At 37.2% G+C, this 14,789-nt stretch overlaps 1 protein-coding gene across 1 annotated transcript; it reads right to left on the reverse strand.

Moving 5' to 3' along the window:
- Positions 1-1,352: 1,352 nt before the first annotated feature.
- On the reverse strand, positions 1,353-3,406 carry LOC110897945 (transcription factor bHLH148). Its single transcript, XM_022144681.2, has 2 exons — positions 3,122-3,406; positions 1,353-2,366 (listed from the first exon to the last, which is right to left on the reverse strand). The coding sequence occupies exon 2, from the start codon at positions 2,260-2,262 to the stop codon at positions 1,558-1,560; it is 705 nt and encodes a 234-aa protein (XP_022000373.1). The 5' UTR covers positions 2,263-2,366; positions 3,122-3,406; the 3' UTR covers positions 1,353-1,557.
- Between the last annotated feature and the right edge of the window lie 11,383 nt (positions 3,407-14,789).

The following is a 14,789-nucleotide window of genomic DNA, read 5'->3' on the forward strand; positions in this document are numbered from 1 at the left end:
AGGTAGTGTTCCCCTTCCCCTCCAATCAAAACCTTTCAAATCACATCAACGACACACAACACATTAGGGAGATCGGGAGAAATCCACCGAAGGCCACGCGAATTTCAGTGTGTGTGTGTGGGGGGGGGGGGGGGTGTTCCCCTTCGACGCCGGCACCACGTGTGCTCCCAGACCCCGTTCCCACACCCCCACAACCTAAATACTCATATTTATTGAAAAACAGACCAACCAAAAGATAGAATGATAGATTTACCTTAAGTCTACCCACGTAGTTCTGCTTATGTTAACATCATATATATTACAATGATTGATTAGAAGTTATATGGTAAGACAAATTGATAGTAGTATATTATAATTTAAGAACAATCATCATTAAAAAAAATATTATTATTATTAGTACAGGTTGTAAAAAAAGATTCTTTATATATTTTATTTTATTTCAATTTTTTGCCATATAATAACATTTTTGGAAAGCAAGGAAAGATAGAGAAAAGAGAAAAGGGAAAAGAGGCACATGGTAATAAAAGGCCCATGAATACCACTACCCATATCTCTGACTATGGAAACTTGGATTCACAGAAGATACATTAATGTTTCACTATCTATTCTTTGCTAAAAAACACCATCTACACCTCCAACTACCTTCCAAAATACAAAACAAAACAACTTCTTTTTAACCATAATATCTCCATGTTTATAATCAGTCCTTCAATGGTATCAACTTTTAAATGATTGGGATTTAACATCTATATTTCCTTCCATTTAATGCTATATCTAATCTATTCTTCAAAATAAATTATATCCAAGCAAAATTGAACTAATATTTATAATTCCTGTTTACAAGAATAAAAAAAAAACAAATATATTGTTTTCACACCCAATCTTAGATAAAACTACATTAGAACTACAAATATGTAGAAACTATCTTTCCTAATTCTGTTTTGTTCGATCATAATGCATCAAAAATTCGAAAAGTTGTCATTGTTATCACATAAGCAGTCCTGATAAGAGCAGGGGCGCAGCATAGTGGGGGCGGGAGGGGGCGGCCGACCCCCAAACTTTTCGCTCAGTAGTGGAGAGTATGTGGTTTACGTATAGAAATTTTTACATATATACGTTTTCTACCTCCGGTTGGAAACCTCAAGCTTCGCCACTGGATAATTAAAACCATTGGTTCGTTAGTATATAGCTAAAAATGATATAAACAACATGATTTAAGAGGTACTACTTACTGCGTTTAGTCTGATATGTATAACAATATCATATTCACTGCTCTGCCATAGTTATTAATTTATCATGTGTTTTGAATGTTATTCGATTTTAAGATAAAAAAAATTACCATCATCATCCTAAACAAGAAAACAACATATATTTCTTGATAATAATGAGATTTGGAAGGTTAAATTCTATACGACCAACCAAAAAAAATAAAACGAAAAAAGAAAATAACAAATCAAAAGGAGAGAATGTATTTTAACAGTGACGTAGACGGTAAAGAAGGTAAGTAAAAAACAAAGATGGTAAATAATAAAAAATAGAAAAAAAAACATATCAATATCACAAGTTCGGTGGTGGCCGGCTAAAACCAAGCTGAGCTAAATTACCGGAGCCGGAGCTTGAGCCGGCGCCAGAAAGAAGCTGAACAAGCTCAGCCATGGCTTTAACCTGCATCTCAAGAGCCGGTATATAATCAATCGCTTCTTCTAACACAACCGGAAACGGTTGTTTCCGGCAACCGGGAACTAATCCACCGAGAACACGTGACTTCCGTTGCACCGCCGGTAAGTTTTTCGTTTTCAGCCTCAATATACTCACTCTCGGCTTCTTCAACCGGCTATTTCCGGTAACCGTAGCCACCAATCCTCTCTGTCTCCGGTTACTCTTCAAAAACTTCAGTTTCAGTTTGTTCGTCAATATCGCTCTGCTCCACCGCGTACGGCCTTTACCCGTCGCGGCTAAAATCCGGTCCGCCGCCTCACGCACGGCGCGTCCACGCCGTGGAGATTTAACGGTTCCGGTAATGGAGCTCTGACGGACGTGACGGACAGCTTGCAGAAGCTTTGAGCTGTAAATCTGCCGTTGAACTTCCGATTTCCACGGTGTAACGGTACCGGTACCGGAAATCTGGTCGTTATTGTTACAGTTCCGATTATTATTATTATTTTGCATTTGAAATTTCTTCCGTTTTCTCCGTTTGGATGAATCACGAGATCTATTTTCGTTGTTCGTTATCGGATTCGGAACAGTTGTTGATGACGTCATGAACGGTTAATTTGTTTCGGTAACCGTTGTTTGTTTCAGATCGGATCGATTACGGATGAAACAGATAAAATAGATTCAATCTCGATGATGATGATAATAAGTTCCTGTAGATTCAAAGCTATGTGTCAGAAATATGAATCAATTCGAATCAATAAATTTGTACCAGAAAACGGAAATTATAGATTCCGTAAAGTTATCCACATCGAATAGCAACAAAATTGTTAAAACTCAACGATAACATAACAATTTGATTCAAAATTACAGCAAAATCAATCATTAACAACAAATTAACCGATAACACAATCATCTAGCAACGATTTTCTTCAAATTTACAGCAAAATCAATCGTAAACGATGAATAAACTGATAACGCAATAGTTTAGCAGCGATTTTTTTTTTTTCAAATTTACAGCAAAATCAATCATAAACAACAATTAACCGATACTACAATCATCTAACAACGATTTGCTTCAAAATTACAGCAAAATCGATCATAAACAACGAATAAACCGATAACACAATAATAATCTACTTCAAAATTACAGCAAAATCAATCATAAATGACAGCTAAACTGATATCTAACAACGATTTTCTTCAAACTACAGCAAAATCAATCATAAACAACAAATTAAGCGATAACGCAATCATCTGGCAACGATTTTCTTCAAAAATACCGCAAAATCAATCATAAACAACAAATTAAGCGATAACACAATCATCTAGCAAAGATTTTCTTCAAAAATACCGCAACATCAAACACAAACGATGAATAAACCGATAACACAATCATCTAACAACAATTTTCTTAAAAAATACAGCAAAATCGATGATTGAAACTGAAAGTAAACCGATGTATTACCTGTATGGAATGGTGTGAGAGCAAATGGAGGATTGAAATGAATGGATTATAGAGACGTATGTATAGAGGTGGGATATAAAGGAAGGGGGAGTAGGAATCACATGGGAGCACGCCTTGGACAGTTCTTTAAAATCGCATTTGTGAGTTTCCAGTTTTAGTCCTTTTACTTTGGTTGCTTTACGAATTGGGTCCTTTGTTTTTGTTTGTTTATATTTTGGTAGTGGTGGCATGGACCCCATTGCCCATTTAGGTCGCCTAAACCTCGTGCCCTTCCTACGTTACTTGCCCCCGCCTAAATGATCATCATCTTTATACTAATAATAAACAAATTAATTTTGTAAAAAAAATATTTTAATATAATTATAAATTCGAGTTATTAATTAAGGTGTTGAGGGAGCATTACAACAAACGAAAATGTGATAAACTTTTAGTTGGTTTATAAGTAGAAATCTTTATAAAAATGTATTTATATGTACCAGGACATAACCAGTGGCAACCAGGAGGGTGCAGACTGCAGAACACCTGACAATGTGGCGTTTTGATTTACCATTTTTTGGTGCGTCTTGAGTATGTGGCTTGGCCAATGGAAGATCACTCAAATTCCAACAATTACGAAGAATTCATGTCATTTGAGAATACTAAATTCAAGAACATTGCATTCAACTAGTAATAATTAATTTATTTCAGACAATAATTGTGAGATTGAATTTTAACTTTTGTTGGTTCTTCTTGTGTATAAATGCAAGGCATTTGTGCCTTGTTGAGATACACATAAATTTGTATGTTTCGAAAACCACACACAATCACAGACGATTTCCTAACTTCTCTGACCTACACACTCTCGTTTCATGTAGCCTTTCCGGGTGCTAGGCTAATCCCGCAGTACAGCTTGCTTAGATTGTAGTGCCCTTTGAGACAGACAGGGTCACCTGGGTGCCCCGTAATCTATTTTAAGAACCTCTGTTGAACATAATTACTCAACTAACACTTGTCTCTCCCTTTTTCTATTATTTTGTTTATCTCCATTTGCAATCTGTATGCACTTTTATTTTCCTTTTTGTAGTGTATTTTATTTCATAATGAATTTAAAAAAAAATTGTTATTTTTATTTTGTGAGCGGTTTTCTTACAAGCTTAAAACAAATTTTCAGAAACATCGTTCATATTGTTTGTTTTTTAAAAAATTATATTGTAATTTCAGTACAGATTACATATTTTATTTGGTTTTTTGTAAACCGAATTATATCTTTCAAAATTTTGGTTAACTTTGTATGAAAGGATTATTCCTTGTATTCTGTTTTTTGTAAACCAACATATCTGATTAGTTCTGTCTCGTTTTATAAATGGATATCTAAGTTGCTGCTTCAACCACCACCATGTGACCTATATCTGCCACTATGGGAACAATTTCATCCACCACTTTGGGACCATTAGTTGGTACCCAAGTAGCTTAGGTTGTTGCTAATCATGCTAAGAAGCCATGAAAGTTTCTAGTTTAAATTTCAAAATGTGGCAACAAAAGATGTTTTACTTAACCACTCTGAGCCTTGCGAGGTTCTTGACTGAGTCTCCCCCTCAAATTGCTAAAGGGGCATCCGATGCTAAATCTAAGAGTGTTGTTGAGGCGTGGAAAGACTCTAAGTATCTGTGCCGCAACTATGTGTTGAACGGTCTTGTGGATACCTTGTATAACGTGTATTTCAAGGTACCGACTGCCAAAGAATTATGGGAGTTATTGGAACACGAGTACCAAATTGAAGATACTGGCACAAAGACATTGATGAGTCAAGTTCAAGAGCTACAAATTATTCATAGTGACATCCTGTTTGAAAAATGAATCATAGTGAAACATTATAAGTGGCGGCAATTGTTAAAAAATTTTCACCTAGTTGGGTGGATTTCAAGAACTACCTTAAGCATAAGCGAAAGGAGATGACTATTGAAGACCTAGAATTGAAGAAGACAACAGGTTGGCACATAAGGGAAGCTAAGTTGAAGCTTCGGCAAAGGCCAACACGGTGGAACATGGTCAGTCTTCAAAGGGTCACAAAGGCCACACGTTTAGGGGCAAAGGAAAAAATAAGGGTTATGACCCTGGGCCAAAGAAAATGTGGTGTTAAGAAGAAAGTTGATCCCTTCAAAGGGAAATGTTACAACTGTGGTGAATCAGGTCACCGTGTTGATTAGAGCAAGGTGCCTAAACGTGAGAAGGAACTGATGATTGATGATGACATGCCTTTGGTGTGTCCATGATTTCAGACCTTACTGTTATGATTGAAGAGGTTAATTTGGTGTCAAACAAGCCAAAAGGGTAGTGGGTTGACACTAGGGCTACACACCATGTTTGCCCAGATAAACCCCTACGTTTAAGGAGGTTGTGGGTGATGAGAAGTTGTACATGGGGAATACTGCTACAGCTGATATCAAGGGAGAAGGCGATGTGATCTTGAAGGGGACTTCAGAAAAAGAGCACACTTTGAGCAATTTGTTTTATGTTCTTGATCTGTACAAGAGTCTTGTGTCGGGTTGGTTTCTTAACAAGTTTGGTTTTCATTTGATATATAGGCACCCTGGTCTTCATTTGGTTGATGTAGATGATTATCAATCTTCAATAATTTGATATAAATGACTTTCAATCTTCATACTTGATGAATGTAAACTCTAATATTCATCTTTTAATTTACATTCTAGATGATTGCATTAAGTGCATCGGGACATTTATATGGTATATGCACATTCATAATCAACAACTTAATAACACAAGTTCATAGTTTCAATCATATCACAACTAAGGATAACGACGTCTCACAATTAGCATGAATCTCATTCTTATCCCAACAATTTGTAGTAATCCTATTATGTACAAGTTATTTAATGTGTGATAAGGATAGGCATCTTAATATAATCAAAAAGTGCTTTGGATTTTAATAATCTAAACTATGATCTATGGGTCGATAAAATGAGTTTGAAAATTTGAAATTGCATGCTTAGGTGTAGAGGTGTACAAATCGTTTTTTTTTTCTTTTTTCAAAAACAGGTTTCGGTTATTAACCGAACCGGTTAATATTAGCAAAAATAAAAAGCGGTTATTAAAAAACCGGTTCTGGTTAATAACCGGTTTTGAAATTGAAAACCTGTAACTGGTCCTAACCGGTTATAATCGGTTAATAAAAAACGGTTTTTATAACTGATTATTAACCGGATAAAAACCGGTAAACAAACCGGTTCTGCAGAAAACGAACAGAATGCTGTTTTTTGTTGTTGTTTTTTTTTTGCTGTTTTTTCATCTTTTTGCTGTAAATGCAGTTTTTATATAAAAACTTAACAACGAAAATACAAAAACTTAAAATATAATATCATTGAGTCTTGGAACAAACATTTTTACATAACAAAGAAAATACGAACGCTAAACATAACAAAGGAAATACATAAACTTAAACTATTAATCCGCAAGAATGTCCGCTAATATATATTTTTTTAGTGGAAACTACAATACTAATATATCTTGAGTAGTCTCCTTTAATCTTCTTCGCCCGAACCCGAACTTGAACTATTGCATAGGAAGTCATAGTATGTGGCTTCTTTGTCGGTCATTGGGGTTGTCAATTCGGCTTCGACCTCGTCCTCGTACACTTCGCCTTCGTATCAATTCTCCCTCGAGTGAGCGTATGTGTTGGACGGCCAAATTTATGATGTGTGCAACACATCGACTATGGAAAAAATACCCTCACAAATCGGATTGTATTTTAATTTTAAATGCATTACCGAAACCGTATTGTTTGAGGCGTTATCAAAAGATATTGAAAAACCTTTTTTTCCAATTTGTATGTTTTAATAAATTTGTCGATTACTTTATATATTGTTTCACCGGTGCGAGAGTAATCGAATAATTTAAAAAAAATCGTGAGTTTCATCATTTGCCATGTCATCGTTTCAATCCAATGGGCGGTGCCACAAATATACGAGTCGGGTGAACTGTGCGGTGCGGACCAAACGTCGCTAGTCAAGTTAACACCAGTTTCTAATTTTTCAAAATAAGAAAGTAATTCTAGTTTAGCATTTTTACACAATCTTAAACAATCCCTCCTAAGAGTAGCACGACTTACATGGGTGTATCGTGGTTGGAGAGTTCGTTGAACCATCTTTGTATAGCGTTGGTTGTCGAAATGGTTAAACGAAAAATTTTCTTGGATTACAAACTTCGCCATTTCCTCTCTAGCCATATCAAAATTGTAGTTGAACAAAGTAGCGCCATCACTTGCCATGGAAGCTTGAACACTAGCGGGTTGTTGTTTCAATGCCTTGCAAAATGGTTTTTCGATGTGTTGTTTCAAGGTGGAGTTTGCGGTTTCGGTGTAAAAGTTTTGACAATGATGACAACGCGCTTTTTTTACCTTTGGCCATCTCGCACAAATCGAAATGTTGCCAAACATTGGGGTTGCGGTTTGTTGGAAGAACACGAACCACCGTGTCGGTTGTAGACTCGCCAACATTGACCGAATCATGTGCACTAGTGGTTGCCATAGTATTTTGAGAGTTATCGAACAAGAAAGTGAGCGTTTTTTAGAGTTTTTGAAGATTAGAGAGTGGTGTGATTGAGCCTAAACACCCACCACCTTTTTATAGTTGTTTGGAGATAGATTCTTGTCGCAGCCCCCGACCCCTACCCAGGAGCGGGCACCGCGAGGACAGTATCAGTGGTATCGGTGTTTATTAATTTGGCAGCGGAATACATCAGGACCGTATTTAGGAAATATTTTGATCAGAGTGAAACACCAAACTTTTATAATAGTAAATCGTTGGGATGAAACCCAAGTTCATTTGACAGTACAATTATAGGGAAAAACCCTAATTATTGAAAATAAAAACTTCTTTTTATTTAGGTAACTTTTATAGCCACTTTTCCAAGTCTTCAGTGCTCTCCAGCTGGCTTCTATTTGGCTTTCACATTGTGTTACCTAAAATGCGTTTTAAAACATTTTATCAGCAAGAAATACTGGCGAGTGCATCCCAGTTTAATCAAACAATTTTTATCACTTTACAGTATTGAGGGCATCCGCAATTACATTTGTTTATAGCTACTCAATTACTCATTCAGTACTGTCAACACCTGACCTGTGGGTCATATTACCCATTGGCTAACTCTTTGTCCAATGGTAATGTTTTCCACATTTTGTATACAAAACCCTAACATACCGGCAGTAATTGTAGAATCACAAATACTCAATTACTGTTAAGTGTAGTTTAAAACATTTGAGGGTTTAGTAAAACATTTTGACTCACAAAAAGATTTATAAAAAGGTGGCAAAAAGCAGATGTACTCACATTGTTGACTTAGGTAAAACTAAAGCTTCCTGGTGATTCTCCTAGTTATTATCTATTAAAATTTAACAATGCACACGTGTTAGTAAAATAACCTAAATCACATTAACCGTACAACTCGAGACAGAATTCCAATGACTAAGTCGGGCAGAGGCGACATGCATTACGGAATTCTAAATCAATCGGGTGTACACACGAGACAGAACTCCAACGACTGAGTCGGGTAGAGCCCTGACATGCGTTACGGAGCCCTAAATCGATCGTGTAGGGTAACAACAGGGTTATAATACTTACAACGAGGCAGAGCTTCGCTTTATAGTGGGTATTATGCCCAGGTATAGTAATTGCTATTCAGAATTTGAGAAAGAAATCGAGAAATGAACGATTGATCAAATGAGTCGAAGCCCTCTATTTATAGGCTGGTCGACCACTCTCTCGCGCCCCGCGAGAGATATAACTACGGCCTTCGCGGCCCGCGAGAACCTAAAAGGCGGCGGTAGGTCTGGTGAGTCAGGGTAGTAGCTTCGACAAGTGTATGGACACGTGGCACTAGCGGTGCACCGCAAGAAACTGAGCTCGCGCCCCGCGAGAGCCAAAGGCTAGGGGGTCGAGGCCCGCGAGCGACTCCCAGTCTTGGTTTTTCTTGATTTTTATAAATACAAGGGTATTTTGGGCTCGTTTCTCGCGTACGGGGTATATTTAGGGACGTCTAGGTTTACGTTAAGGGTTCTAGGAGGGTCGTTATATCCTCCCCACCTTGTTTTAGATTTCGTCCTCGAGGTCTACTGGAACAGGTGTGGGTATTTCCTCTTCATCTCTGACTCGAGTTCCCAAGTGTATTTTGGTCCTCTCTTGGATTCCCGTTTTACTTTGACCGGAACTAGTCTCTTGTGTTTGAGATTCTTGATATTTCTATCTTCAATCTAAACGGGTTTCTAAATAAACTTAAGTTTTCTCATTTACCTCTATGTCCTTAAGAAGTATCACTAACAATTCGTCTGCTAAACACTTTTTGAGATACATACATGAAACACATTATGTATTCCTACCATTTCCTCTGGCAGTTGTAGCTAATAGGCTACAGGTCCTATTCTTCTAATAATCTCAAAAGGTCCAACATACCTGGGGCTTAGCTTTCCCCTTTTAACGAATCTGACTATTCCTTTCCATGGAGAAACTTTTAACAGTACATCATCTCCTACTTGAAATTCTAAAGGTTTTTGTTTGTTTTCTGCATAACTCTTTTGACGATCTCGTGCTGCTTTTAGTCTGTCCTTGACTTGAATTATCTTATATGTTGTTTCTTGCACTATCTCTGGTCCAGATAGTTGCTTTTCTCCAATTTCTACCCAACAGACTGGAGTTCTGCACTTTCGTCCATAAAGTGCTTCAAATGGTGCAACATTAATGCTAGTATGATAGATGTTATTGTAGGAAAATTCTATTAACGGTAGATGGTCGTCCCAATTTCCTCCGAAATCAATTACACAAGCTCTAAGCATATCTTCCATCGTCTGAATTATCCTTTCGCTTTGTCCGTCCATTTGTAGATGATAAGTTGTGCTTAGATTTAACCTGGTTCCCATTGCTTTTTAGGAAACTTGTCAAAAAATGAGAAGTAAAACGGCTATCTCTATCGGATACGATAGATAAAGGGATTCCATGCAATGAAACTATTTCATTTACATATAGCTTGGCTAACTGTTCCATATTGATAGTCTCCTTCATGGGTAAGAAATGAGCAGATTTGTTTAATCTATCTACAATCACCCAGATTGTATCATTTCCTTTTCTTGTTTTGGGTAGTTTGGTAACAAAGTCTATTGTTATCAATTCCCATTTCCATATTGGCACCTCTAACTGTTGCAATAGTCCTAAGGGTTTCTGATGCTCAACTTTTTCTTTTGAACAAGTTAAACATTTAGCAACATAGTTAGCTATGTCCTTTTTCATTCCTATCCACCAGAATTCTTTCTTAGATCTTGATACATCTTATCATTTCCGGGATGTATCGTATACTTAGACTTATGAGCTTCTTCTAGAATTCTGTATCCACATCCTTTTCTTATGGAACTTCTAAATTCCATCTGTTCCTTGTTCTAATTGCTTAATCATTCCCTTTAATTTTTCAGCATCATCCTTAATTGCTGTTTCTTGTACTTCTCTAATTTGCTCATTTAAATCTACTTGTAGATTTAATCTGAGAGAACGTACTCGTTTCGGCTTTTCATGATACTTTCAACTTAAAGCATCAGCTACTACATTAGCTTTTCCAGCATGATACTGGATATCACAATCATAATCGCTAAGAATTTCCATCCAGCGTCTCTGTCTCATATTTAATTCTTTTTGCCTGAAAATATACCTTAAACTCTTGTGATCTGTGAAGACAACAAATTTATTTCCATATAAATAGTGTCTCCAAATCTTAATGGCAAAAATTATGACTCCTAGTTCTAGATCATGGGTTGTGTAATTCTCTTCATGTTTCTTAAGTTGTCTAGAGGCATAAGCTATAACCTTTTGACGTTGCATCAACACGCATCCATATCCTAACTTAGACGCATCACAATAGACTATAAAGTCTTCAGTTCTTTCTGGTAATGCGAGTATGGGTGCGTTGGTTAACCTTTGCTTAAGAATCCTAAAAGCTTCTTCCTGTTCCGGTCCCCATTCAAACTTAACTGATTTGCAGGTCGGTTTAGTTAATGGAATGACTATTCTATAGAAATCTCGGATAAACCGTCTATAATATCCTGCCAGTCCAAGAAAACTGCGTACTTCTGTTGGTGATTCAGGGACTTTCCATTTAGTAATCGCTTCGATTTTTGTGGGATCCACATGAATTCCTTCATGATTAACTAGATGTCCAAGGAATTGCACTTCTTGTAACCAAAATTCACATTTTGAGAATTTAGCATAAAGCTTTTCTTTTCTCAATAATGTTAGAAGTGTATACAGATGCGCTGTATAACAACCCTCCTAAAAATATTTTGGACACCCTAAATGTCCCTAAATATACCCCGTACGTGAAAATCGGACCCGTAATAGCCCTACACTTATTAAATTCAAGAAAACGGAGTTCAGGAGTCGCTCGCGGGGCGCGACAACCTTAGTTAGGTTTATCGCGGGTCGCGACTGCCTTTGTTTGTCGAACAAGGCAGTATGCCACGTGGCACATGACTCACCGGGGCTACAACGATGACGGGTCAAAGCTATAGTTGACACATGGTCTCTCGCGGGCCGCGAAGGCCCTAACCTTCTTCTTCGCGAGGCGTGAGCCGCCTTAATCCGAGCCTATAAATAGCAGTCGACGAATTCATTTCAATTCGTTCAGTTTTCTGATTCTCTCTCAATTCTCTAGTAGTAGAAATTCTGCCCGAGCTTAATACCCACTATTTAGCGAAGCTTTGCCTTGTTGTAAGTACTATAACCTTGCTATTACCCTACACGATCGATTTATGATTCCGTAATGCATGTCGGCTCTGCCTGACTCAGTCATTGGAATCTTGTCTCGTGTTTACACCCGATTGATTTAGAACTTCTGTAATGCATGTCAGCTCTGCCCGACACAGTCATTGGAATTCTGTCTTGGGTTGTACGGTTAATTTAAATTGGGTTATTTTACTAACACGTGTGCATTATTTAATTTACTAGATAATAACCAGGAGATTCTCAGGAAACCTTAGTATTATCTAAACTTTCAATGTGAGTAATCCTCCTTTTAGCATTCTGTTTTTACAAAACCTCAATTGTTTTAACTTATATTTCACTGTGATTGAGTATTTGTATTCTACAATTATCATCGGTATGTTGGGGTTTTGTATACAAAATTTGTTACTACACAGTGAGTAGTAACATGACCACCAGTCATGGATTGACAGTACCGTGGGTGGTAATTAAAGTAGAAATATAAACAAATGTAATTGCGAGATCGCCCTCAATGCTGTAAATTGATAAAAACCTGTTTTGATTAATCTGGGATTCACTCACCAGTATTTCTTGCGGACGAAATGTTTTAAAACGCGTTTCAGGTAACGTGATGTGAAAGCCCAATAGAAGCCAGCTGGAGAGCACTGAAGGCTTGGAATAGTGCCTATAAAAGTTACCTAAATAAACAAGACATTTTGTTTTCAATAAATAGGGTTTATCCCTATAAACATGTTTGTAATAAAAACTTGGGTTGATCCCAATATATTATTAATTATAAAATGAGGTGTTTTACTCTGATACAATATTTCCTAACTACGGTCCTGATGTATCCCGCTGCCAAATTAATAAACACCAATACCACCCGCTCTGAGTAGCTCACGACCGCCCGCTCCCGGGCAGGGGTCGGGGGTTGCGACAGAAGGTGGTATCAGAGCTACAGCCACTGATTTAAGCCAAAGAAGTGTTCTGCTGACAATGGAATTTCAAATTCTGTGTTAGGAAATAAAATTATGTGATTATGTGTTATGTGTTATTTGACTATTTGTTAGTTTACAGTATGAGTGATCAAAGCGGACACTTATCGTCATTTAGATAGTTCACAGAAAAATGAGGGAACATCATCCCAGCCTGATCCCTCAGGATATTCAGCCGATACCGAAGAAGGAATATTTATTTTTAAGGCACAATCGGAGGAACCTTTTACTACTAAGAAAAGAGGTTGGTTTAATAGAGGAGCTCATGAAAGGAGAAAAAGAATGAAAAAGTTACAGCAACAGAGAGCAATAGCCAGGGCCAACAGGGAGGCGGATGCACAAATCCAGGAAGTAACCAGTAGACCACCTTGGGAGGAAGAATTAGATAGACAGTAGGCCAATTTCCATGTGTTAGCTACTACAGCCGTAGACAATGACCAAAACCAAGTAGCCGAACCTCCAGACCAACCGATGCTAGAATCCCACTCCGAGAACCAACTCCCGATACCTGCTTTTAACCCAGACGAATCACCTAGAATCCCAACTCCACATCCTCTAGGACATGATCCATGGTTTGATGACAATAGGTCATATTTGGCCTTATACCCTCCTGAAGATAAACTAAAACCTTTAGAACCTGATCCGTGGAAGGAAATCGATAGGACATTTTTCGAAATGAATAGCGGAGACCCATATGAGGAACCCGTACCTCCACCGGAACCATTAGATCCACCAATGAGTCGAAAACAAGTTCAGGAACTCCATCAATATGGAGAAGATTTAGTGAATGAAGGGAATAGGATCAGACAGATAGGGGAATGACTAGTTTGGAAATATGATGAGCGGGAAGTGCAATACTGGATGAATGGCACCTAGCCCACAACTAGATATACGTGTAATTTTGTACTCTATATATATATATATATATATATATATATAAGTCCAGATGCATAGTATTTTCCATTTCCAGATGTAATTTGTAATAGATGCATATATATATATATGAAAAAGAGTAAAAGTCATAATGATCGACATTTTTGACCAACTTGTTCGTATGATTGTGTATAAATAATTGTATTCAATTCTATTCTATGATAATTAATATTTGATAAATGTTTACAATTCAGATGGACAACGAAGTAAACCAAGAAAACAAAAATAATGAAAATAACGGAAACCAAATAGATAACAGTTCCATTCAACATATAGTGGCACAAGGAATTATAGATGCCATACCTTATATTATCAAGACTGTTAAAGAAGCAGATAAATTTGCAAATGGCAGTAAACGTCAACACACTGAACCTAGTCACAGTGTGAATAATGACAATGGACCTATTATCCAAGCTCCAATTCCTAAAAGAAGAAGAACCGCTCCATACGGTTGTTCTTTTAAAGAATTCTTGGCCTGCAAACCAATAGGATTCTCAGGCAATGAAGGAGCCATTGCAACCTTACGTTGGATAGAAAAGACGGAAGCAGGCATAAAAATAAGTAAATATGCAGACGAAGATAAATTTATGTTTGCTTCTAATCTTTTCAAAAATGCAGCCTTAGAATGGTGGAATACTATTCTCCAGTCTAGGGGAAGTGACAGAGTTTATAATATGGAATGGATCAACTTTACGGAAATGGTTGAAAGAAAATTTTGTCCTCTTAATGACAAGGAACAAATAGCCAATAAGTTCCTAAGTCACAGAATGACTGGAATAGACTGCAAGGGTTACACTACCATATTCTTCGAATATGCTAGGATAGTACCATCCTTAGCCTCACCCGAACCAGTACTAATTTCCCGTTATATTTGGGGATTAATTAGTGAGATTAGACATGTAGTCAAGGCAGCTAGACCACAAACCATAGAAGAAGCGGTAGAATTAGCCAATATCTTGACTGACGAACTAGTACGCGCACAAGAAGAAAATCAGAGGAAGAACCTAG

Source organism: Helianthus annuus, chromosome 13 (genome assembly GCF_002127325.2).
Source record: "Helianthus annuus cultivar XRQ/B chromosome 13, HanXRQr2.0-SUNRISE, whole genome shotgun sequence".
NCBI lineage: Eukaryota > Viridiplantae > Streptophyta > Magnoliopsida > Asterales > Asteraceae > Helianthus > Helianthus annuus.